This window comes from Nycticebus coucang, chromosome 6 (genome assembly GCF_027406575.1).
Source record: "Nycticebus coucang isolate mNycCou1 chromosome 6, mNycCou1.pri, whole genome shotgun sequence".
NCBI lineage: Eukaryota > Metazoa > Chordata > Mammalia > Primates > Lorisidae > Nycticebus > Nycticebus coucang.
In genome coordinates this window covers 75,019,971-75,044,542 of record NC_069785.1, presented here as the reverse complement: position 1 = coordinate 75,044,542, position 24,572 = coordinate 75,019,971, and the positions used below count along the sequence as shown (strand labels likewise).

General features: G+C 50.9%; 1 protein-coding gene across 1 annotated transcript; it reads left to right on the top strand.

Moving 5' to 3' along the window:
- The first annotated feature begins 461 nt into the window (after positions 1-461).
- On the top strand, positions 462-24,572 carry GRAMD2A (GRAM domain containing 2A). The gene is made up of 12 exons (XM_053595294.1): positions 462-1,400; positions 17,423-17,515; positions 18,295-18,352; positions 18,722-18,797; positions 19,579-19,682; positions 20,317-20,415; positions 20,695-20,766; positions 21,606-21,668; positions 22,580-22,724; positions 22,946-23,045; positions 23,815-23,919; positions 24,191-24,572. The coding sequence occupies exons 2-12, from the start codon at positions 17,433-17,435 to the stop codon at positions 24,192-24,194; spliced, it is 909 nt and encodes a 302-aa protein (XP_053451269.1). The 5' UTR covers positions 462-1,400; positions 17,423-17,432; the 3' UTR covers positions 24,195-24,572.

The window sequence follows — 24,572 nt, the reverse complement described above, 5'->3', positions numbered from 1 at the left end:
ATTTACTTAAGCCAGAAACCTACAGTACTTGATACCTTTTCCCTTTTGCCTGACATCCAACTGATCACCAAGGCAGGTTGATTCTATCTGGAAATACATATTCTGGATCCATCTCTAGCCTTCCGTTACCACTGCCACCAAGTCCAAGACATCATCTCTCTACTAAGCTGTAGCCTCCTGACTGGTCCATCTCCATGGAAAATTTAAAGGATGAGAGAGAGAGACGCACAGGGACCCTCCTACACCCATCGCCCAGCTGCAGTAACCACCAATGTGAGGTCACGTCTGTCACATCAGTATTCACCCTCCATTGCCTCTGCCCTGCTTCCATTGGACTCCTTTGAAGCAATACGTGCGATCTTATTTAAATTTAATTTTTATTTATTTTTGAGACAGGGCGTTACTCTGTCACCCCAGGCTAGAGTTATGGTGACATCATCACAGCTCAGTGCACCCTCTAACTCACGGGCTTCAGAGATCCTCCTGCCTCAGCCTCTTAGTAGCTGGGACTATAGGCGCCCACCATGCCCTACGAATGTGTGATCTTTCCAACACAGAGATTGGTAGAACACTTTCCTATTTAAATCCCTTCATTGGTTCTCCATTTCTTTTAAGATAATAATCAAAACCCTTGCTGGGGCCCACAAGGCCCGGCACAATCTGGCTCTGCTGCCCTGTCCAGCCTCTTGCTCACACGTCACTACTCACCTGTACCCTCCAGAGCCAGAGGCTCTATTTGTTTCCCTCCTCGCACACCGCACACCTCTGGCCTCAAGAGCTCCCCTTTCCAGTGACTCCCCCCACCAGCTGGCATCCCCTCTGCGTCTGGGTGTCAGCTCGGATGCTGCTGTTTCTTCGGAAAGGTCTTCTCTGCTTTGTATGACTGCATCAGGACTCCGTGACATAGCATCTGTCACATAGATACAATGCTGCCTTGGGTTATGTAAATATTTGTTTCATGTCTGCCTTTCCCACCAGGTGTTGGGGAGATGGTACCTTGCCTCACCTCTCCTGGGAGACACAGCACTCACCCAGAGCTGGGCGAATAGCAGGCATTCGCCTGGTATTTGCAGAAGGCAGGCAGAGAAGCCAGCAGTTCTTTAAGGACTGTGCTCCTGCCAGCCTCTCCTGGGGCAGGGGCTCTTCTGACCACAGAGGGCCAGTCACCATCTGCCATTCACCCAATTCCTGGCCTCTGCTTTTTCCCTCAGACGTTTGTTTTTCCTCCTGGGTTGCAACTTGCTTGTCGCTTGCCGAGGAGTAATTGAGGCCCAGAAAGAGACACAAGGCCCCTCAGGAGTGAGTAGCTCCACCCGATCTTCCCACCCCAACCCCAGGACCCAAGACCCTCAGACTTGCCTGTGGTCCTAAGAAGAGCCTGGTTCGTCCACAAAGCCAGAGTGAGTCTGAGGTGGGTGTCCGAGGGTGGCTGGGGTGGGGAATCTGGACTGTATCCATGGATGTACAGAGCTGACTTGTCCCCACATAGCCACACCCCTGGCAACCCTGAGTGGGGGCATCTAAGCAGCTGAGGCTGTCCATGGGCCCTCCCCTGAGCAGGCTTTGACCAGAGGGTGGCCACCAAGAGCACAGGGGCGCTCTGTTCCTTAATGAATGCAAGTCTGTTTTTAGACCTGAATGACCAGCTTCTTGTCTGAAAATGGCTGAGCCCCAAGTGGCCTGCCAAGAAAAAGTGGTCTGTATCCAGGCCCAGGAGTGCCAGCTCCAGTACATGCTGCTACAGCAGTGGGCGCCACGGATGAGGCCAGCAGCTGGCAGGACGTGCCCTGCAGAACCAACCGCCCACTTAATGGCCTGTCTTGGGCATTGTAGAAATCCTAGATATCCCTAGGAATGAAGCTTCCCGGTTTCAGCTCTTTGTCTCTGTCTGTCTCCCTGGTGACTGCATTCACTCTGCAGGCCTCTGAGCTCTGGGCAGGAGAGGGGCAGTAATTGCTTTTTTTAGAGATAGAGTCTCACTTCGTTGCCCTCGGTAGAGTGCCTTGGTGTCACAGCTCACAGTGACCTCCAGCTCTTGGGCTTAGGCAATTCTCTTGCCTCAGTCTCCCAAGTAGCTGGGACTACAGGTGACCACCACAACGCCCACCTGAGCCACAGGCGCCACCCAGGCCCCAAACTTCTGGTGGAGGGAGGAGAGCAGAGAGAGAAGCCTGAGCATGGTAGGGCCTGAGCTAAGGGCGCACCTTGGACCTAGGGTGGTGGGAGGTAGGCCCTGGATGCAACCTGGCCCTGTTCTGGCTTCTTGGGCTGCAGTCCTAGAGGAAAGATTCAGGCTTGCAGGCCAAGTGTGGAGCTTTGTGGGTGTAGTAGGGGCCCACTGGGGCCCCATCTTTTCCTATGGGAAGATGCATCTTGAGGTACCTTTTAAGAGACATGACAGGAGGTGAGGCTAATAGCTCATGGGGGGTCTGGCAGGCGATGTGATGTTGTGGGAGCCCCCACCCCAGCCCAGACCAGGCCATGACTTTTCTCAGACCCTCCCAACAGCCCTGAAAAACCTGCGGATCAAAGAGGAGATTTCTTTGCCATTTTATGGGGGCACAAACTCAGAGGACCAGGGTAGAGCCAGAGTACCAGGGAGGGCCCAGAAGCAAACCTGAGTAAGTTGCTGTCACTCCAGATCTTGTGTTTGTGCCCCAAGGACCCACTGCTTCTGAACACTGAGGCACCCCTCCGCAGGGAGCACTTGTTTAGTCAGCGAATAGTTATTGAGTGCTGACTCCATGCCTGGAGCTGTGTGAGGCCTCGGGGAGGAGAGATGACTAAGGGGCTGCACAGCAAAGGACAAAGTGTGTGCAGATAGTGCAGATGCGGGCAGGGAGGCCTCTGTGCTCCCTTGAGGTGCAGGCCGGGCTTCAGGGAGGAGAGGTGCTGGGGGATGAGGGCAAGGGGACTCCATCTTGGACAGAAGCAGGTTAGCTCAGCAGGGCCCAGGTAGAGCTGAGAGGGGTGGGTCATCAACGACCCCACCTCAGGAACAGCTGAACCACCTTGTTCTAATTCCATTGCCATGAAAAGCTGGGCCTTTCTGGTATGTGGAGAGAGCTTAGACCTGTATGGGGAGGTCAGGGAGCAGAGGAAAAGGAGAGTGGGGCCCATAGCTAATGCAGTCATCCAAGCAGCTAAGGGCTCGCTGACCTGATCTGGGCTCTAGTGACAGACCGGGGCAGTGGGCAGCATCTTGGTGGCTGAGGGTGGGAGATGATCTAGCTCTCCCAGTTCCCACTGGTGGGGGTGCTCCAGGATTCCTGAGATCCCTGTAGGCAGAAGGAGTTCTTGGTAGCACCAGAACTCAAAGGGGTCCTTGTTCAGGTCTGATGCAGCCACCTCCAGAGGGCCGAGCCAGTGCACATCTACTCTAGAGCCACTAGTTCTCCCAGTGTGTTGCTTCATTGAGTAGGGAAGAAAAAGACTTGTGGGGGAGGGGGAGGCATCTGATCTAGGGAACCCCGTTCCCCAGAAAGACCCCATCATGATTAGCTCAGCCTAAGAACCCTCCCTTTTGTCTCCCTCAAACCCCTTCAACTGGGGCTTTGGGGGGAGTGTTGGGGCCTTGCCCTACATCCAGGAAAGTCTTACAGGATGGAGAGAATTCCAGGCCCCCAAGCCCTCCAGGCAGTGTGCTGCAGTGGAAAGGGTACACATTCCCTACCAGGAGCTGTAGCTCACGCCTGTAATCCTAGCACTCTGGGAGGCAGAAATGGGTGGATCCCTTGAGCTCAGGAGTTCGAGACCAGCCTCAGGAAGAGTGAGACCCTGGCTCTACTAAAAATAGAAAAACTAGCCAGGTGTGGTGGTGGGGACCTGTAGTCCCAACTATTCAGAAGGCTGAGGCAGGAGGATTGCTTGAGCCCTAGAGTTTGAGGTTGCTGTGAGCTATGGCACCAGGGCACTCTACCAAGGGAGACAAAGCAATACACCATCTCTAAATAAACAAATAAATACATAAAAATAAATATGAAGGGCACCACCTGTGGCTCAGGGAGTAGGGTGCCGGCCCCATATGCCAAGGGTGGCAGGTTCAAGCCCAGCCCTGGTCAAACCGTAACAACAGCAACAACAAAATAATAATAATAAAAATATATAAAAATAAGAAAAATTACCCAGTTTTGGTGGCAGCTGGGGCCTGTAGTCCCAGCTATTGGGGAAGCTGAGGCAGGAGGATCACTTGAACCCAGGAGTTTGAGGTTGCTGTGAACTAGGCTGACACCATGGTACTCTAGCCCAGGAGGCAGAGTGAGACTGTCTCATAAACACAAAAAAGAGTGCACACTCCCTGCCACACTGGACTGTGAATTGTTCCAGTTGTACAGTCAGAAGCAAGGTGCTTTGCCTCTCTGGGCCTCAGCTTCCTCATCTGTCTGGATACAAGTGCTGGGGCCCTGGGAGCAGAATTGGAATCACTGGGCATCCGAGGGAGCAGATCCTCTTTGTGGTCCCCAGGCTGGGGCCTGGACCATGCCCCTTGCTTCTTTCTGCACTCTGCTCCCACATCCCTGTTCTAGAGCTGGTCTCCAGTGCACCCAGAGGTTCAGCTCCAGCATCCCTGTAGCTCCTGCCCTTCCATGCTCTCTCGCCCATCCACTCCTGGCTCCACACCTCCACAGCTTCTCAGATTTCCCAGTTAGGATTCATTAGATAGGGAATCTGATGGGCCAGCTCATCTTTTAGTCTGAAGAGCCTGCTGGTCAGCTTGCAGATAGCATGTCTAGAGCTGCCCTGGTTCCGCCAGCTGTGGTCAGTCTTGGAAAGAAGGACTGGAGACTTTCGACATAACCTCTTCATCTCAAAGCTGCCACGGGGAGTGAAGGGAAACTAAGCTGATTCCTGGCCTAGGTGTTCTCAGAGCCTGTCCTGGGAAGTAGCACTATGATTGTGCCAAGTGCCTGCTGCTCTCTGTGCCCTCGCCAGGGAAGCTGAGTACAGCTGGATTTGGGTCCAGTGTGTGGCCCCCAACTCACTGAGCCCCTTACACTCGATATGGGATTCATTATAGGATTTTCTCCCCTTTTCTAGAAGTCAGTGGAAAGGACAAAGTAGTTATCCTGTATGTGGAATGTCAGAAAATAAAATGTGAGATGCAGCTTCAGTGAAAGTGTAAGACAGCAATATTTGAATTACTTTTGCAAAAGAAGGAAATTATCAGCTCGGCGCCTGTAGCTCAAGCGGCTAAGGCGCCAGCCACATACACCTGAGCTGGCAGGTTCGAATCCAGCCCGGGCCTGCCAAACAACAATGACAACTACAACCAAAAAAAAAAAAAAAAAGAAGAAGGAAATTATCTTTTCAAGTGGTAGCTGCTCATGCCTGTAATCCCAGAGCTTTGGGAGACTGAGGCAGGAGGATCACTTGAAGCCAGGAGTTTGAGGCCAGTCCAGGCAACATAGTGAGACCTCCATCTCTATAGAAAAAAAAATTTTAATTAGTGAGGCATGATGGCATATGCCTGTAGTCCCAGCTACTCAGGAGGCTGAGGCTGGAAGATCACTTGAGCTTGGGAGTTTGAGGCTGCATTGAGCTGTGATTATGCCATTGCACTCCAGCCTGTGTGACAGAGGGGCACCTTGCCTCTTAAAAAAAGTTTCAGCTTGTTGAGGAAGAGCCTGACTCTACCCGTATCGTCCTAGTTTGCACTCAGGACAGGTCTTGCCACTCAGTTTCTAGGAGGTGTATGAACTGTCTGGGGAGGCTCAGCAGCAGCCACTGCCAATTGGGAAAGTTGGTCTTTTACTTCCTTGGCACAACCTAGGAAGTGGGCTGTATGGCCTGAACAGATGAAGGAAATCTGTGTTAACCATGGGATTCAGGCTGGGCCCAGTGGCTCATGCTGGTATTCCCAGCACTTTGGGAAGCCAAAGTGAGAAGGTTTTCTTGAGGCCAGGAATTTAAGACCAACCTGAGCATGTTTGAGACCCCCCATCCCTACAAAAAATAGAAATATTAGTCACGTGTGGTGGCATGTGCCTGTAGTCCCAGCTACACGTGAGGCTGAGGCAGGAGGATAGCTGGAGTTTGAAGTTGCAGTGAGCTATGATGATGCCCCTGCACTCTAGCCCAGGAGATGGAATGAGATCCTATCTCAAAAAACAAACAAACAAACAAAAAACCAGGCTGGGCGTGGTGGCTCATGCCCATAATCCCAGTACTCTGGGAGGCTGAGGTGGGCAGATCACCTGAGCTCATAAGTTTGAGACCAGCCTGAGCTGTAGCCGGGCATTGTGGCAGGCAACTATAGTCCCAGCTGCTTGGGAGGCTGAGGCAAGAGGATCTCTTGAGCCAAGAGTTTGAGGTTGCTGTGAGCTATGTTGTCACTGCACTGTACTGGGGGCAACGAAGTGAGACTCTGTCTCACAAACAAAACAACAACAACGAAAAAAACCAAACAAAACGAAAAATAATGGGATTCCCTGCCTTGCCAAGGACATTGCTGAAGCTCAAGAGAGGCAGGGTGATGGCTCCAGACCTCAGATCCAGGGCCCGGGCAGGTAGATTGGCCTTGGAGGAGGAGGTATGCTTCTCCCTCTGCACCACAGAGAAGGGAGGGGTGGAGGCAAGATTCTTCCAGTGATTTCTTAACTTTGGCTGTGGGTTTTCTTTGAAAAATTTTAATTAATTAATTAATTTTTTCAGTTTTTGGCCGGGGCTAGGTTTGAACCCACCACCTCCGGCATATGGGGCCAGCACCTTACCACAGGCACCTCCCTGGCTATGGGTTTAAAATCACCTAGAAGTCCTTACAAGCCGGAAGCTGAACATACACCTTCAGTACAACCTAACAATTCCACTCCTAAGTGTTTACCCACGGAAGTGAATACTTGTGCACAAGACTGCTACTAGAATTTTCATAGCAATTTCATAATTGGCAAAAACTGGAAACTGTCCAAGTGCCCATTGCCTGTGGCTCAGTCGGTAAGGCGCGGGCCCCATATACCGAGGGTGGCGGGTTCAAACCCGGCCCCGGCTGAACTGCAACCAAAAAATAGCCGGGCGTTGTGGCGGGTGCCTGTAGTCCCAGCTACTCGGGAGGCTGAGGCAGGAGAATCGCTTAAGCCCAGGAGTTGGAGGTTGCTGTGAGCTGTGTGAGGCCACGGCACTCTACCGAGGGCCATAAAGTGAGACTCTGTCTCTACAAAAAAAAAAAAAAAATAGTAAAATGAATAAATTGTAGCGTATCCGTACAAAGGAATTCTAACCACTAGTGAAGACACAGCTCACAATTGCACACAAGATGGCGGACTACTCTTTCAAATTCATTGCTAAGTGTTATAAACCACACAAGAGGGCATGTGGTATGATTTCGTTCCTATAAAGCCCAAAAGAAGCAAAGACAATCTGTGTTGTTGGAAGTCAGTGATGGTATCCTTGAGGGGGAAGGGGTAGCAGTGACACCAGAGGGGCTTCTGCGTGGCTGGTTCCCATTTGTGTATCCATTTGTGAAATGCATTAAACTGTGCACTTTTCTACAGGTAAAATATACTTCAGCTGGGCGAGGTGGTTCATGCCTATAATCCTAGCACTCTGGGAGGCTGAGGTGGGCGGTGGGGGTTGCCTGAGCTCACAAGTTCGAGACCAGCCTGAGCAAGAGTGAGACCTTGTCTCTAAAAACATAACCAGGCTTTGTGGCAGGCGCCTGTAGTCCCAGCTACTTGGGAGGCTGAGGCAAGAGAATTGCTTAAGCCCAAGAGTTTGAGGTTGCTGTGAGCTGTGATGCCAGAGCACTCTACAAGGGTGTACAAGGGTGATAAAGTGGGACTTTGTCTCAAAGGAAAAAATATATATATACTTCAGTCACAGTTTGGCTGAGTGCCTGTAGCTCAATGGTTAGAGTGCTGACCCTGTGCACTGGGGCTGGCTGGCTCCAACCTGGCCCAGGCCTGCTAAATAAACAAACAACCCCAACAAAAGAAAGCGGGCCCCTTTAAAGGAAAAAAAAAGCAGGTTAAGAAATATATAGTTACTTAAATGCTACTCCCAGAGATTCTAATTTTACTGGTCTGGAGGCTCAGACATCTTTTTGTTTGTTTTTTTCACAAAGTCCTGCAGGTTATTCTTACATGTACCCACCCGACTGCACATTAGCGGTGACAGGAGTGTCTTTTCTCTGTAAAGTAGGAGTTGAGCTGAGTGCCGAGTAGGAGGTGAGGACGGGTGGGGTGCCTGGGAGGTTTGGAGCAGCTGCTGGCAGGACAGCCCCATTCTAGGCTGCTGAACCCCAGGGTTTGAATTTCCACCCAAGACAGATGTCCATGCAACTTCCTGTCCCTGGATGGCTGTTGCTGCGGTTTCTGGTTTGTGCTGTCAGGCGCCAGCTGCTGTGATGTGGTTTTTGTTTGGAAGAGAACAGTGTTGTTTTCAGGTCTCTCCTTGGAACTCACAGGGACCTAGCATCCTGCCAGCAGCGCAAGAGGGTGGAGCTGGCCCTGGCTTGGCCATGGGAAGAGCTGGCAGGACCCTAATGTCTGGGATGTCCACACGATGTCAACTTGGGAGAGTGTGGTTGCTTCCCTGGGGGAGAGATGCCTAAGGGGACACCCCCTGCCAGCTCTGGGGAGGCCCCGCCTGTGACTAGGAAGGCCCCACTGGCTCAGGCTGCTTGGTCTGGCTAAGATACTAGGGCTGCCAGAGCCCTGGAGAGAAGCTTGCCTGTGGTTAGGAAAGGCTGGGTGTGGGCAAGGGCGGCAGGTGAGCTGGGGTAGGGCTGCGGAGAGTAGCCAGCCCCGGGGAGCACGGCCCAGTGGACCTTTCAGGGGCACTGGCGGGGCCCAGCCTGTGCTTTCCCCCAGGTGCCCCATCCTGTCTGGTCTGGGCACTGCACCCTTTTCTACGAGCCTTCTCCCTCCCACCAGAGTTCCTGCTTTGATCAGTCAACCAGTGTGGGTTGAGTGCCTGGTGGTGGCGGGGCAGTGGCAGGGAAGCGCCCAGCTGGGGCTGACCCTCTCAGTCCTGTCCCTTCTCGCCTCCTTTCCTGCTGGTGTCAGTCATTCTCTGTGCCCCTTCATTCTTACTGCCTGGCTTCTTCCTCTCCTCCTCCTTTTTGGGGTGTCATCATCTTTCTTTTTCTGTCTCTCTTCTTCCTTCATCCATTTAGCAAACACTGCCTGCCTGCTGTGTGCTGGGAATACAGAGAGGTACAAGCATGTCTCTGCTGGAGCTCAGAGTCAACAGCGGGGGGTGACAGATGTGTAAACAGGCAAGCACAGTCTGGTGTGGTAAGTGCAGGGGCAGCAGCATGCAAGAAGGGACAAGGGACCACAGAGGAGGCCATGAGCCCATCGGCTGGGGGAAGCCCAGGAAGGCTTCACAGAGGAGGTGACATTTGAACAGACATTTGAACAGGGGCTTCACAGAGGAGGTAACATTTGAACAGGGCTTGCAACATGACGAGGAACTCCCCAGGCAGATAAGCAGGGAAGGGATTCCAGGTGAGCCAGCCAGGCATACAGGCATGAGGGATCGCTGGGTGAAATTGGAAAGAGAAGGAAAGTTCAGGTGGCTGCTGAGGAAGCGATGGGAGCAAAAGAGGGAAGGTGAGTGGGAGAGTGGTGGGATTAGCTTGGGCCCAGGTGGGAAAGGGGCAGGTGTGCACAGGCAAGGCTAGGGCAGGATTAGTTGGGAAAAAAGTGCTGCTGGCCTGGGTTTTGCGTGGTGTAGCAGGAGCCGAGGAAAACAGGTGATTTCATGGGTTGTCTTGGGGGTGGAGGGCTTGGCGCTTGATTGGTTATGGGGTAGGGAGAAGAATGAGTTGAAGATGCTGGCTTGGGTACTGTGTGAGAAGAGGGCCTTCCATGGGTATTGGGTGCTCAGAGGAAGCGGCTTTAGGGGGATGATGCTGAGCTCCCTTCGGTGGCTGGGTCTGACACTCAAGTGGGCAGGAGGTGTCAGGTTAGATAGAGACGGGATTTGCGAGCATCTGCCTGCTGGGGCTGAGCATCTGCCTGCTGGGGCTATTTTGAGCCCAGGGGAAGCAGCTAGACTCTTGCATCTCTGGGCTCCCCGCTCACTGCCTCTGCTTCTCCCATCCTTTCTGTCCCCCTTTCCTGACAGTCCCCCGGGCTCAGTGAGTATTTGTCTCCACATAGGGCTTGAGAGCTGCACACGAGGGCCAACAGGGCCTCACCTAGGGAGTTTTCCAATCTTTTGTGTTCCTTTAACATCAAAAAAAAAAAAAAATACTGCCACTCCCCTGCTCCATCCCCCTCATGACAGTCATTAGATTTTTTTGTGGCTTTGATTGAAAAAAATAGGGATTTTAAGACCTCGGATATTAACTCCACAGTCTGGGATGGGTGGGTAGGAGAGAGTGGTTCATGAGCCATAGGGTACGAGCTCAAGTCTGTGGGTGGGAATGGATGGAGGCTGCCAGGAGTGTGGGGGAACCTGGCAGAGCCCCATGCTCTTGAAGCCTCCTTCTTGGTCCTCTGGGTCAGAGCCCAGGTGGTCATAGGGTGCTGCCTGCCGACTGGTTTTGTTGGTGATCGCTCAATGACCACTCTGCCTTGGACCTTTTCACATGTCATCATCCCCATTTCATTTAAACAAACGCTTTAGGAGAGAAAGTCTGAATTGAAAATAACTTTGAGAGCAATGCAGGGTTTACTCATTTTGGCCACAGGCAGGGTCTCTGGGCCAACAGCATTGTCAGAGGACAGACGGAAAGGGCTGGCTCTAACAGACGAACATAAAGGCTTGTAACCATCCCGTTCATCACATGCAAAGTGGGGGTTGCTTTTAGTTTAAAGAAATTTGAAAATTGTCCCCAAGTGACTCTAGTCCTGTGATTTTCTTTATGGAGATGCTGCAGGAAATGTGCACAGCCTTCCTTCCATGAGTGGCAATCCCCGCACTGCCAGAGTGCTCAGTCCCCAAACATCTCGAGTCTCTGCTGCACATGCAGCACCAGGCTCGGGACTCAGTGATGAATGAAGCAGAGTCCCCGATCTCCTAGAGCCCCTGGGGATGGACAGTCACAGCACACGGTATGTGGCTGAGAGAGAGACTTCTGATTAGGCTGCTGTGAGTGCCTGGAACAGGGACCCTTTACCTCGGCTGTGGGAGGGCCAAGGGAAGGCATCATTCCCTGAGAAAGTCACATTTGGACTACAGATGCATTTGATTTAGAACCCATGCACAGGCATGATTACCCATGCAAGATTGTAATCTAATCCACAAAGACTATAATCTAACCCATGCAAGATTATAATCCTACCCAGTTTGTAAGGCTCAACTTCCTTTTCTCTAGGAACCCTATAGTTACTGTTTCAGTCAATGGGGAATCTATGTGTCTCTGAGCTCCTATGGCCTAGAGGACTTAAATCAAACCCTCCAGTGGCTAAGTCACAGACACCTTCTCATTGTTTCCCCATTATTTTATTTATTTATTTTTTTGTAGAGACAGAGTTTCACTTTATGGCCCTTGGTAGAGTGCCATGGCATCACACAGCTCACAGCAACCTCCAACTCCTGGGCTTCAGCGATTCTCTTGCCTCAGCCTTCCGAGTAGCTGGGACTACAGGCGCCCGCCACAATGCCCAGCTATTTTTTGGTTGCAGTTCAGCTGGGGCCGGGTTTGAACCCGCCACCCTCGGTATATGGGGCCGGCGCCTTACCGATTGAGCCACAGGCGCTGCCCCCCATTATTTTATTTTTATTATTATTATTTTTTATTTTATTGAGATAGTCTCACATGCTGTGGCATCATTGCAGCTCACAGCAACCTCAGACTTCGAGGTTTAGGTGATTCTCCTGCCTCAGCCTCCTGAGTATCTGGGACCACAGGTGCCTACCATGATGTCGGGCTAACTTTTCTATTTTTATTATTATTTTTTATTAAATCATAACTTTGTATATTGATGCATTTTGAGGTTCAGTGTACTGCTTTGATATACAATGTGAAATGCTTACGTTGAACTAAGTAACACATCCATCACAATTATACTAATTTCTTTTTTTTTTTTTTTTTTTTGGTAGTTTGGCTGGGGTCAGGTTTGAACCCGCTACCCTTGGTATATGGGGCCAGTGTCCTACCCACTGGGCCACAGGTGCTACCCATATACTCATTTCTTTATATTTTTTTGTTTTTTGGCCAGGGCTGGGTTTGAACCCACCACCTCCGGCATATGGGACCGGCGCCCTACCCGCTGAGCCACAGGCGCTGCCCCATATACTCTTAATAGTTTTGAAATGTACCATTGCATCATGCACATTAGGTAAGGTCCCCCCAAATACCCTCCCTCCTCCCATATCTTCCCTCCCCTTCCTTCTCTCTCCTTTTCCCTTCTACTTTCTGGACTGTAGTTATGTTTTGCCATTCATATGAGTGTGTAGATGCTTATATGTTGATTTCATAGCAGTATTGAGTACCTTGGATACTTTTTTTTCCATTCTTGAGATATTTTACTAAGAAGAATATGTTCCAGCTCCATTCAGGTAAACATAAAAGATGCGAAGTCTCTATCCTTTTTTATGGCTGCATAGTATTCCATGGTGTACATATACCACAATTTGTTAATCCATTCATGGGTCGATGGGCACTTGGGCTGTTTTCTTGTCTGGGCAATTATGAATTGGGCTGCATTAAAAATTCTGGTACAAATGTTTTTGTTGTAAAATAATTTTTGATCATCTGGGTATATACCTAGTAGAGGAATTGCAGGATTGAATGGTAAGCCTACTTTTAGTTCCATGATAATTTTTCTATTTTTAGTAGAGACAGGATCTCACTCTTGCTCAAGCTGGTCTCGAACTCCTGAGTACAAGTGATCCATCTGTCTCAGCCTTCCAGAGAGCTAGGATTACAGGCGTGAGCCATAGCACCTGGCCCGTTTCCCCATTTTATCCCTTGTCTATTGTTTAGGCTGGAGCAGATATTCTTTAATTAATTTTTTTTTTTTTAGAGACAGAGTCTTACTTTGCCGCCCTTGGTAAAGTGCCGTGGCATCATAGCTCGCAGCAACCTTCAGCTCTTGGGCTTAGGCGATTCTCTTGCCTAAGCTGGGACTACAGGTGCCCGCCACAAAGCCTGGCTATTTTTTTTGTTGCAGTTTGGCTGGGGCCGGCCTTGAACCTGCCACCCTCGGTACACTGGCCCACTCACTGAGCCACAGGCGCCGCCCAGGAGAAGATATTCTTTAGAGTTGAGCCTGCATACTTTCCCTGAGTGGCCCAGTGCACTCACAGGACTGCAAGGCTCAAGATCGGTAATGGTTCAATGGTTTGACTTATATGCTTAGGGTACTATCCTACAGAGTAACTCAAACCAAGTGAGAGACAGCCAGCTGGAAGAGATAGATGGGCTCTGCTACATAACAATTAAACACAAGAACAGTGAAAATAACACAGACTCAATTGAAAGACAAATGAAAAACTGGGGCAAATACTTGCAAAAATCATAAACCAAGGATTAATGTTCTCAATAAAAAATTTATGCAAATAAAGAAAAAGTCAGGCCAGAGGTGGTGGCTTATGCCTGTAAACCTAGCACTTTGGGCGGTTAAGGCAGGAGGATCACTTGAGCCACCCAGTAGTTAGGTTACAGTGAGCTATCACAACACTGCACTCTAGCCCAGACGACCAGAGACCCTGTCTCAAAACAAACAAACAAACAAACAAATAAATAAATAAATAAATAAGATTTGTATAGCCAATTCACAGATGATATTCTAGTGGTTAACATATATAGTATTTGGGAAAAAATGTTCCACTGACCAGTGAGCAGAAATACAAATGAAAACGTATTTTCACCTATGAACTTTACAATGGTGAGGAAAAGATAATATCCAGAGGAGACTTCGGACGTAGGAAAATAGGTGCCACCATATACCTGATGCTGATGGCTGGAGTAATTGTTGGAGCATCTGGAAAGCATTCTGAGAGTGGCTCTAAAGAGCTGAGAAATGTTCATTCTCAGTCCACTAATTTCAATTCTAAGAATCTACCCAGGAATGGACAGTGACATGGGGAATTTCTCATGAAACCGTGTGAAGCAATAAAGGTAGTAAAATTATACATTTTGTAAAATTGTACATTCATGCATAAATTTTTTCTGGGTGATTTTGGGTAATCTTTTTCTTGTGGGTGGTTTTGGTCTTTTATATATTTTTGTATTTCTCATATTTTCTATTATGAGCATTAGAAAATCGAGGGTGGTGAGCTTAGCACGCGTAGCACAGTGGTTATGGTGCTGGACACATGCACTGGGCTGGTGGGTTCGAACCCAGCCCGGACCAGCTAAGCAACAATGACAACTGCAACAATAGAAAAATAGCTGGGCGGGGCGGCGCCTGTGGCTCAGTGAGTGGGGCGCCGGCCCCATATGCCGAGGGTGGCGGGTTCGAACCCAGCCCCGGCCAAACTGCAACAAAGAAATAGCCGGGCGTTGTGGTGGGCGCCTGTGGTTCCAGCTGCTCGGGAGGCTGAGGCAAGAGAATCGCTTAAGCCCAGGAGCTGGAGGTTGCTGTGAGCCGTGTGACGCCACGGCACTCTACCCGAGGGCAGTACAGTGAGACTCTGTCTCTACAAAAAAAAAAAAAAAAAAAAAATAGCTGGGCGTTGTGGTGGGTGCCTGTAGCCCAGCTACTTGGGAGGTGGAGGCAAGAAAATCACTTAAGCCCAAGAGTTTGAGCTGGGCTGTGATGCCACAGCACACTACGGAGCGCGACATAGTGAGATTCTGTCTCAAAAAAAAAGGGATGGCACCTGTGGCTCAAAGGAATAGGGCGCCGGCCCCATATGCTGGAGGTGGCGGGTTCAAACCCAGTCCCAGCCAAAAACTGCAAAAAAAAAAAAACAAAACAAAATCAAGGGTGGTGACCAGGCACGGTGGCTCACACCTATAATCCTAGTACTCTGGGAGGCTGAGATGGGTGGATTGCTTGAGCTCAGGAGATCAGGACAAACCTGAACAAGAGTGAGACCCTGTCTCTAAAAATAATTAGGCGTTGTACTGGGCGCCTGTAGTCCCAGCTACTTAGGAGACTGAGGCAAGAGGATCTCTTGAGCCCAAGTGTTTGAGGTTGCTGTGAGCTATGACAATATCATGGGCACTCCACCCAGGGTGACAGAGTGAGACTCTATCTCCAAAAAAACCAAAAACCAAACAAACAAGGGTGGTAATAATGAAGAAAATAAAGTTGCAGTGAAAAAAAAAAAAAAGAAAGGAAAAGGCTGGGTCGTCATAGCTCACGCCTATAATCTTAGCACTGTAGGAGGCCGAGGCGGATGGATTGTCTGAGCTCACAGGTTGGAGACCAGCCTGAGCCAGAGTGAGACCTCGTCTCTAAAAATAGCAGGATGTTGTGGCAGGTGCCTATAGTCCCAGCTACTTAGGAGGCTGAGGCAAGAGAATCGCTTGAGCCCAAGAGTTTGAGGTTGCTGTGAGCTATGATGCTACAGCACTCTACCAAGGGCAACAAAGTGAGACTCTGTCTCAAAAAAAAAAGAAAAAGAAAGAAAAATAATCAAGGGGAATAAAAACCCTGTGAAATAGTGGGACCAAACAAATCTAAAAATTAACTCTCAGGGTCAAAGTTTCAAATCTGTCACTTGACAACAATCAGTGAGAATGTGCCAAACTCCTCTATAACTGTGGTCCCCAACCCCTGGTCCATGAACCAGTACCAGTTCATGGCCTATTGCAGGTGAAGCTTCATTTGCGCCCCACTCATGTTACCACCTCAGCTCCACCTCCTGTCCCATTCCTGTCCGCCTGCCATAGAAGAAAAATTGTCTTCCATGAAATTGGTCCCTGGTGCCAGGAAGGTTGGAGACCATGAGAGGATCTTAGATGTGCCTTGAAAAATTTGAAGGACCATTAATTAAATTATTTTTTAAAAAGAAGTTCAAAAGCACAATAATTATATTCTTTTTTTAACTCTTTTTTTTAATCAACATAATTGAAGTATGTCAGAAGTTTATAGGTTCAAGTGTTCCAGGAGATAAAAGAGATTAAAAAACACTGCTCTATAAGGTTGAGGACAGAGGTCATCAGGCCACCTGGCTGTGGCTGGGCTGATTTTGTGGGTGAGATTACCTGGCTCTTCACTGTAATTAACACTAGGCACATTCTGAGTGTGGGACTCAGTTTCCTAATTTGTGCAATGGTGTGCTGGGAGGGGGTGTGTGTGACACTATTCTCTGAAGGTCCTGGCAGATATTATGCTGAGTGGATAATTCTGTTCTTGAAGAAGTATGTGACTAGGCTGGGCATGGTGGCTCATGCCTGTAATCCTAGCATTCTGGGAGGCTGAGGCAGGAGGACTACTTGAGGCCAGGAGTTTAAGACCAACTTGAGCAAGAGTGAGATGCCATCTTTACAAAAACTAGAAACATTAGCTGGGCATGGTGATATATGCCTGTAGTCTCAACTACTTGGGAGGCCGAGGAAGGAGGATTGCTTGAGTCTAGGAGTTGGAGGTTGTAGTGAGTTATGATGACACGACTATACTCTAGCCAGGGTGACAGGGTGAGACCCTGTCTCAAAAAAAAAAAAGAGCATGACTGAGTACTGTGATTTATAGGGTCCAGAGCTCAGCTCCTTGTTGGGTGAGGGACCGCTGAACTTGACCTTATTACCTCTTCCTAACTACAGCACTGGCCTAGATTGTCCCTGCTACTTGGCTACCCTCTCATCCTTGGTCAGTCCCTGAGCCCACTCAGTCCAGACTAGCTTGACTGCTCAAGGTTTATTGGTTCCAAGCCTGGAGGAGCAGGGACAGGGAAACTGGTCTTTGGAGCTGTTTAGTGGAGGCAGGAACTCAAGGCCATCGGAGAGCCCCACCTGTGCAGAGAGAGGAAATCTCCTCCCTCCTGGACTCTCTCTCTGGGATATCGTAAGATGGTTTAGCTCACATGACCTAGCTGTCCTGACTTTGTCTAAGGCTACTTCCTGGTATGGGGAAGCCCCTCCCCACCTGGCCACGCTCACCTGCGGGCTGACTGGAGTCCACCTCCCACATCTTCAGCCTCATCAGCTGCTGGTGATAAGGCCTCTTGTGCTGGGCGTCCTTTCCCAGAACCTGGCAGTTTACAGTCAGGCCACCTGGGTCCCTCAGGTGTGAGCGAGTCTTAGAGTCATCCTTCAGAGGTGCCGCCTCAAGGGTGGGGGTGAAGGCCTCACCCCATCTGCCTCACAGCTGCCTGTCGCTAGGCATGAGGCAGATAGATTCATTTTCCTTTTACCTCAGGCATACACTGAACTTCTTTCAGGAAGGACTCTGTGTGAGACTCTCCTACTCCGTCAGCTGCCCCAGAACCTCTGCCTCCCAACTGTGACGCCTGCAGCCTCACCCTGGAATATCAGAACCAGTCTTGGTGACAGAGGCAGCTGCCCTGGGCATGGTGGGGTTGGTGGGGAAAGAAGTCCTCATCAGGCCTCCCTTCCTGATGTCGGCCTGTTTCTCCCTAGCAACCAGCAAATGCCTGGAAAGACAGCTTCTCTGAAGAGCCCTGTGTCCTGCACAGAGGAAGCAGACAGAGCTCAAGAGCCCCCAGACTACAGGTGAGGACCCTGTAGATACATACAGATTGGCGGGTGGGAAGATCTCAGGAGGCGACCTGTTAGAAAGGGGACCTTGAGGCTGAGTCAAAGGGGAACCTTTTTAGTTCTGTGAGCTGGAGCACAGGCTGCCTGGGGCCTTCCTCCCACCCTGCAGGCCTGTCCCAGTGCACTGGGACCTAGCAGAGCCCAGGCTTCTCAAGTTACCAGCCTCCTCCCTGCTCAGGGCAAAGGTTTGCATTTCAGTGCCACACCCCCTTCCCCAGCTCCGTAGCCTCCTTAGGTCAGGTGCATCTGTGCAGAGCTCCTCACTGCAGAGGCCACAGGGAGGAGGCTGCAAGGAGGGCAGTCCTGCTGGGATCATGGCCTGTGGCCAGGCCCCAGAGCTGTGAGTCTGACACCTCCATCTCATCCACCCCCCATTCCTAGGCTGCTTGGTGTCTGCTTACCCCTTGGAAAGAGAAAAGGAAGAGGGTCTTTAATATGCAGGGGTGGGCAGCTCCTGAGCATCTCTGGGAGAGCAGGCTTACCTCCTGGGGGCGCTGCTCACCACCTCTGGGAAGGAGGGCTCTCAGCGACTCCACCCTGCATCCAAGAGAGTCCTTCTAGGCATGAGCTGTGTGCATGCTGGGCTTAGTGTTTGCTGTGTCCCTGAGAGAAGGGCCCTAGTCTCTAGTCTCTGCCCCAAGTTCTGGCTCAGAGCCAGGGCAGAATTGGCACTGAGGAGGCATGGGCAGGACTCAAGGGTTCCTCGTGCCTGGAATGGAATGTCTTCTTTGCAGTCTGCACTGGCCAGAAAGCTTGAAGGGCGAAGAGATAAAGAAGTGCAGCCGTGAGGGGGTAAGTGTGCGGAGGCTGCCTTCTCACTGTCCACCGAGGAATGGGCCCTGGACTGCCTGAATTCACTGGCTCCCTGAATTTCAGTGCAGGCCTGTAGCCAGAAAACCAGGAGAGCTGAGTGGGTGTCCCTTCCTTGAGGGGAGCTGTGTAACCCCTTCCTGTCACAGGCTACCTGTCAGGCCCCAGCATCACCAGGAGACAAGCTGTGCTCGGAACTCAACCCTCCACACCCCGCTATTTACTGACCAGTTTCGTGCTAAGTCCGCAGGACCGGGAAGGGTTGTGACATTATTTCCTGGTAGCCGGAGCAGGGCCCTTTTGGGGGTCTGATCTCCCAGGGCTTCTCAGATCCAGCCTGTGTGTTTGCAGACGCCACTGAGTAAATACAACCAGCAATACCACAAGTTGTTTAAGGACATCCCTTTGGAGGAGGTGGTTCTCAAAGGTGAGCTGTCTCCCTGGGGTAGCCCAACAGGCTGAGGGGCCTGGGGCCAGGTCCGCTACTGTGGATCCTCCCAGGCATAATTTAAATATGAGAACTGGTTGACCTTTAGATATAGTTGGCCCTTTTTTTCGCCAAAAGTATGATAAGATTGAGCTGGTTTGGAATATGAAGTTGAACTTAAAAAGATTTTTCTGAGGAAATGTCAGGGCTTTTGAGTCTTATTTCTGTTCTGCTCTTACTAGTGACTGTTCACTGTTCAGGCCTCTCCTGAGCATGTCAGGGCTTTTGCACATCAAGGCAGGGCAGAGCAGAGCAGAACAGTGTGAGGCAAAGGGCTGTGCGGACCCAGTCTTGGAGACCAGGGCGGAACCTGCCTGGACCCCGCAGGGTCTGGGAGAAGAAAGAAGAAATATCTCCACCTGTAGTCCCAGCTACTTGGGAGGCTGAGGCAAGAGAATCGCTTAAGCCCAGGAGTTGGAGGTTGCTGCGAGCTGTGTGAGGCCACGGCACTCTACTGAGGGTAGAGCTTGCACTCTACTGAGACTCTGTCTCTCCAAAAAAAAGAAAGAAGAAATATCTCGCAGTCTGGAAGAGTGGAGTGGGGGCAGTCAGAAGAACCCTTGAAGTGCTGAGGACAGGGATGGTTTGGATCCTCAGATGGGGAGGGAGGAGTCTGATGAGAGAGGTCCTGAGGTTGGACTCTGGATTCCCAAGTGTGAGGACCCTGCGCTTCCCTGGCTGGCTTTGCTTATGGCAAGTCTTTTCTTCTGTGACTTCCCAGTGTGCTCCTGTGCCCTCCAGAGGGACCTCCTTCTCCAGGGCCGACTCTACATCTCCTCCAACTGGCTCTGCTTCCATGCCAGCCTCTTTGGCAAGGATATCAAGGTAGTAATGAGTAGTAAGGGCTGCCATGACCCAGTGAGGCCCCAACCCCAGCCCGGGGAAGAGACAGCCTCCTGCCCTATGGGCATGCCTCAAGTCATGCCTGCCCCTCCGCATACTGGGCCCTCAGAGAAGCCTCTCACTGGTGGGATAAGCAGCTTTAAGGCTTCTCATCCAGTGTCCAGTGAAGTAGTCTTCCCCTTGGGAAACAAGGCCCTGATCACCACATTTGGCCTGGACTGTTCACAGCCAGATTATTCTGCCTCTGGGTATCTCAGAAAAGTCTTCAGAATCAGAGTGGGATGTCGCGCTTAGGAGGAGTCACAATTGTGGCCATGAAGTAGCTCAGGAAACCCTGTTACTAGAGTGTCGTACCCTAAAGCAAGCACCCCTGGCCTCCAGATACCAGGGATCATACCTGGTGAGAGCACTGAGTGGCGTGTGCTGTCGAGGCTGGGGCAGAGGGGTGAACCTAGATGAGAAGGCAGATGGTTCAGATATTTCCCCTTAGGGGGCCAGGCGTCTTTTTGGTGTCCATGCTTGGCTCACAGCCAGCTATGGCTGAGGTCCTACACAGGAGCAAAGGGACTCTGCCCTTGGGGGTGAGTCCTGAGGAAAGCATGCTTCTCCCTCTCAGGTGGTCATTCCTGTGGTATCCGTACAACTGATCAAAAAACACAAGATGGCACGGCTCCTTCCCAATGGACTGGCCATCACCACCAACACCAGCCAGAAGGTCTGTGAGTCTCTGGGCCAGCGCTGCCTTGTCAGTCTCCTCATCCAATCCCTAGGGTCCCCAGCCCAACTGAGGCAGTAGCCCAGCTCTTTACCTGGCTCCACCTTGCAGATCCCGAGAGGGTATTTCAGGACATGTATCATAACAAGCTGGGAGAGGGGTTCCTAGGTGGGGGTCTTGTTGGGCTGATATCCCTGTAGGCCTGTCCCCAAGTCATGGGGCCTGCTGGCACAGCAAGTGCTCTCACTCCACCCTTTCTGTTTTCTTTCCATGTCCCAGTATGTCTTTGTGTCCCTGGTTTCCCGAGACAGTGTCTATGACATGCTGAGGAGAGTCTGCACCCACCTGCAGGTAGGCTGCTCTGGAGGCTGCTCAGGACTGGTCTCAGTCTTGGGGACAGGGGACCCGGGGAAGGTCAGCCCATTTCTGCGGCACAGGGAACAAAGGCAGGGACATGGGAGTGAAAGGTACCGAGGCGCTAGTTGTGAGCATGTTTTTTTGTGGCCAGTGGGTCCTTGTGTGTCCCCAGGTACAGATGCTCCTCTGCCTATGACGAGGTTATGTCTGATAAATCCATCGTAAGTTGAAAATATCCTAAGTCAAAAATGTATTTAGACAAGTGGGCTTGTCTAAGCTGAACATTGCAGCTTAGCTTAGTCTGCCTTAAACATGTTCAGGACACACACATTGGCCTACAGTTGGGCAAAATCTTCTAACACAAAGCCTATGTTATTGTAAAGTGTTGAATGTCTCATATAATCTATTGGATACTGTACTGAAAGTGAAAAACAATGGTTGTATAGGTACTTGAAGTACAGTTTCTACTGACTGTGTATTGCTTTTGTACCACGGTAAAGTTAAAACATCCTAGGTGAACTTAAGTCGGGGACCGTATGTGTGTGTGGTTCCCTCACTGTGCTTCCTTAATTACGGATGTTCAGAAGCTTGTGGCTGCTTCCCACTGTGTCCTACAACCCTCTCTGGCCTGTGGTGAGGGAGGGAGGGGCAGTAGTGTGGGAGAGCAAGGTGCCTAGGATTTGCGTTCTGCTCCAGCATTAAACCGGGGCCCTCTGCAAACTTCGGGAGCTGGGTCTCACCTGAATCAAAGCAGCTTCTTTAGAGGTAAAGCTGTCTTGGAGAGTGCCAGTGCTTCCCAACGCCTGACTCACTCTGTTCCCTTTCCTCCTCAGCCTTCCAGCAAGAAGAGTCTGAGTGTGAGAAAGTTTCCGGAGAAAGCAGTGTGCAAGTCTCTGGTGAGAGCTGAGGCTGAGAGTGAAGGCTGCTGGCCTGAGAGTGGCCCTAGTTCTGAGGCATCAGGGTCTCCAAAGAGGGGCCCACAAGGCACCACTGGGGCACAGTGGCCATGCTGTGCTGGGGCACCCCTAAGTCTGTCACTCTCACTCAATACCATGCTGAGCGGCTTTGATGACCTTCTGAGAACAGAAGTCCAGTCCCCACAACACTGGCCAGGTTGAGTCCCACACCTCTACAGATGTACAGACACAGGGCCAGTGATCCGTCCTCTTCCCTGCGGCAGAGTCAGGAGAGCTTTCAAGAGAATAGAGATGGCTCTGGGAAAGAACTTCAAAGGCTGTCACGGAACCCACATGGACTTATTTTAGGTTGACTGAGGTTTCAGTAGTTTCCTTTGCAGCTGCGGCCCCAGGTAGGCAGAGCTGAGTATGTGGGCTGGGGATACAGGTGGAAACACCCCAGGGTGTTTGAAGTCTCCTTCAGTAACTATTAAGCATCTAGCCAAGCATGCAATATGCATAATGCCATGCAGGGAACAGAAGACGATGTTCCCATTTTTGTTCATGGGGACCCTAAGTTCCCCCCTGTCAAGGTCAGTGACTTGCTAAGGGCTAGGGCCTGGAATAGAAGGAGCCATAACGTATCTTATCTAAGACATGTACACTAGCAGTCTTCAAAGACATTTTTTCTTGGTCGGGTGGTTAGTCACAGCAAGAGAGCAGACAGGAGAGACGTGTGGTTCCTGTGACAACTGTCCCCTAGCCCCTCGTACCTTCTTTCATTTCTGGCTAGGCACCTGTATGGGTAATACCTGGGGAAAGCTCTGATAAACCTGGTGTGGGCAAGGGAGATCCCAAGGGCCAGGATAACAGCTTCTCCTGAAACACAGCTTCTCCTGTCTTTTCTGCAGGAGGTCTTCATCCCAGAGATGAAGTGGAGGAAGATGTGCCCTGCCTCCAAGTCCCTGTCCCTCCCAGACAGTATCCCTTGTATCCCTCAGGCATCCATGGACACCACAGACAGACTCTTCCCCTCCAGAGAGCCCCCAAGGTCTGGTGAGTTCAGGGGCTTGGCCATGCCAACTACTTGTGAAGGCTAGACTTTTCCCAGTTCTGTGAAAAGGGCTCTCAGCCAGCAGGGCTTCTAGCTGACCCTTTCTTTCTCCAAATCCATATGGAAAACTCAAGAATACAAGCATCTTCAGAGGATGGGGGGGTCTGTGCCTGCCCCATGCCGGGCTGGGGTGCTGCCCGCCCTAACGGCTCACCCTTTGCAGAGAATGCCGCCTGTGAGGAGGATGAGCTGGAGGAGGTGCCTGACAGTGACAGGGAGAGGAGGCTCTGGGATTACCGGTTCCTCAAGATCTTCTTTGTCCTGTAGGTGACTCTGGTTGGGGGACCTGCCTGGGTGTCTAGGTGTTTGGAAGAGGGGCTTTGGAATATGGGGACTTCACTATCCAGAGCCAAGGGAAAGTTCTGAGTCAAATTCAAACTTGTGGGTCGTGTCTGAAGGCCATAGGGCACACCCTTTTCTAGCAAGAGAAAGCATCTCCAGTTTCATCAAACCCCTGTATAGGGTTAAGTCTATAGGGTGGGGAGAGGCAGGACGTGGAGCAAGTGAGAGGAGGGGAAATTGCTGCGTGGGATTGGGGAGGGGGAGGCTGGTGAAACTGGGAGGGCCATCAGATAGCGGAAGGGAAATACCGACCAGGGAAAAGCACAGCCTCCCCACTGCCCATCACTAGAGCAGTTTCTGGAACCCTGAACTTGTCTGTTCCCCTAACAGGGACTAGTAAGCCTGGTGGGAAGTCCCAGGAACAGCCACTCCCGGTTTTCCTTCACCTGACCTGACAAGCTTCCTCTGGCTCTGCTGGCTGGGTTTTGGCAGTTCACCTCAGCGCCTGCTGGGAAAATGGGCTCAACTGAAGGGCCCAGAACTCCTGGTGGGCTGCAAAGCCACCTCAGGATGAGTCTCAGGACCCCCATGTGGCCTCTGGAAAGAAAGATGCCTAGGCCAGAACAGGGCAAAGCGCTCTTTAATTCTTTCAATTAAAGAGTAGTGTAAGGCCCCATTATCTGGTGAGCCTCCAAAAACACCCCTTATCTAAAAGAAATATTCAACCCTTTCTTGCCCCTCTTTCTCCAGGATCTGCTTCTTGGTCATGTCCTCGTCCTATCTGGCATTCCGCATCTCCCAGCTAGAACAGCAGTTACGCACCTGGAATTGGGATGGCCCAGTATCTGGGCACAGGTGGGCCTTTTCTCTTCCTAATGCTTGTGGGATTGAAAGTGTGGACAGGGGCCAAAAATCCAAGGCCAGGCTGTCTAGCTGGACTTGGCCCTGTTTTAAGCTGGTTTGATGGCTCTAAACAAGGTTGAACAGTGGTGTGCGGGGTATACAGATCCCACTCTGGCCCACTTTCAATGTGGGCAGCTGGGGGAGAAGGGCTTCACTGGCCCTTCTGCCCATGTCCTTCTGCCTTCTGGGCTCCCCCTGATAGGGGCATCTTTCCTGTGTGCAGGTAACAGCCATTTGGCCTTTGTTCCCACTCCTCCAAGAAGACAGCTCTGGGTGCTAAGCCTCCACCAGCCATTCCCTGGGTTTATGCTGCTGCTGTGCTGAGATTGAGTACGAAGGAAAATATTCCAGATCCCTCCTTCTTCTCCCCATCCATTCTTCCTCCTACCCCCAGTGAGTGATCTGAGGGACCTGTTTACAACGTGATGGTTCCTACAATTTTTGAACTCAAACAAAAAGCCGGATTCTTTGGCACCAGCTGAGGAATTCTGTACACTAAGCTTCAACAACCACTTAAATGAGAAAAAAATGTAACCTGTCCTTGGAAACAGTTGTGGCACACAGGCAGAACACTGGAGGCCACCTCGAGGGACAAAGGCCATGCT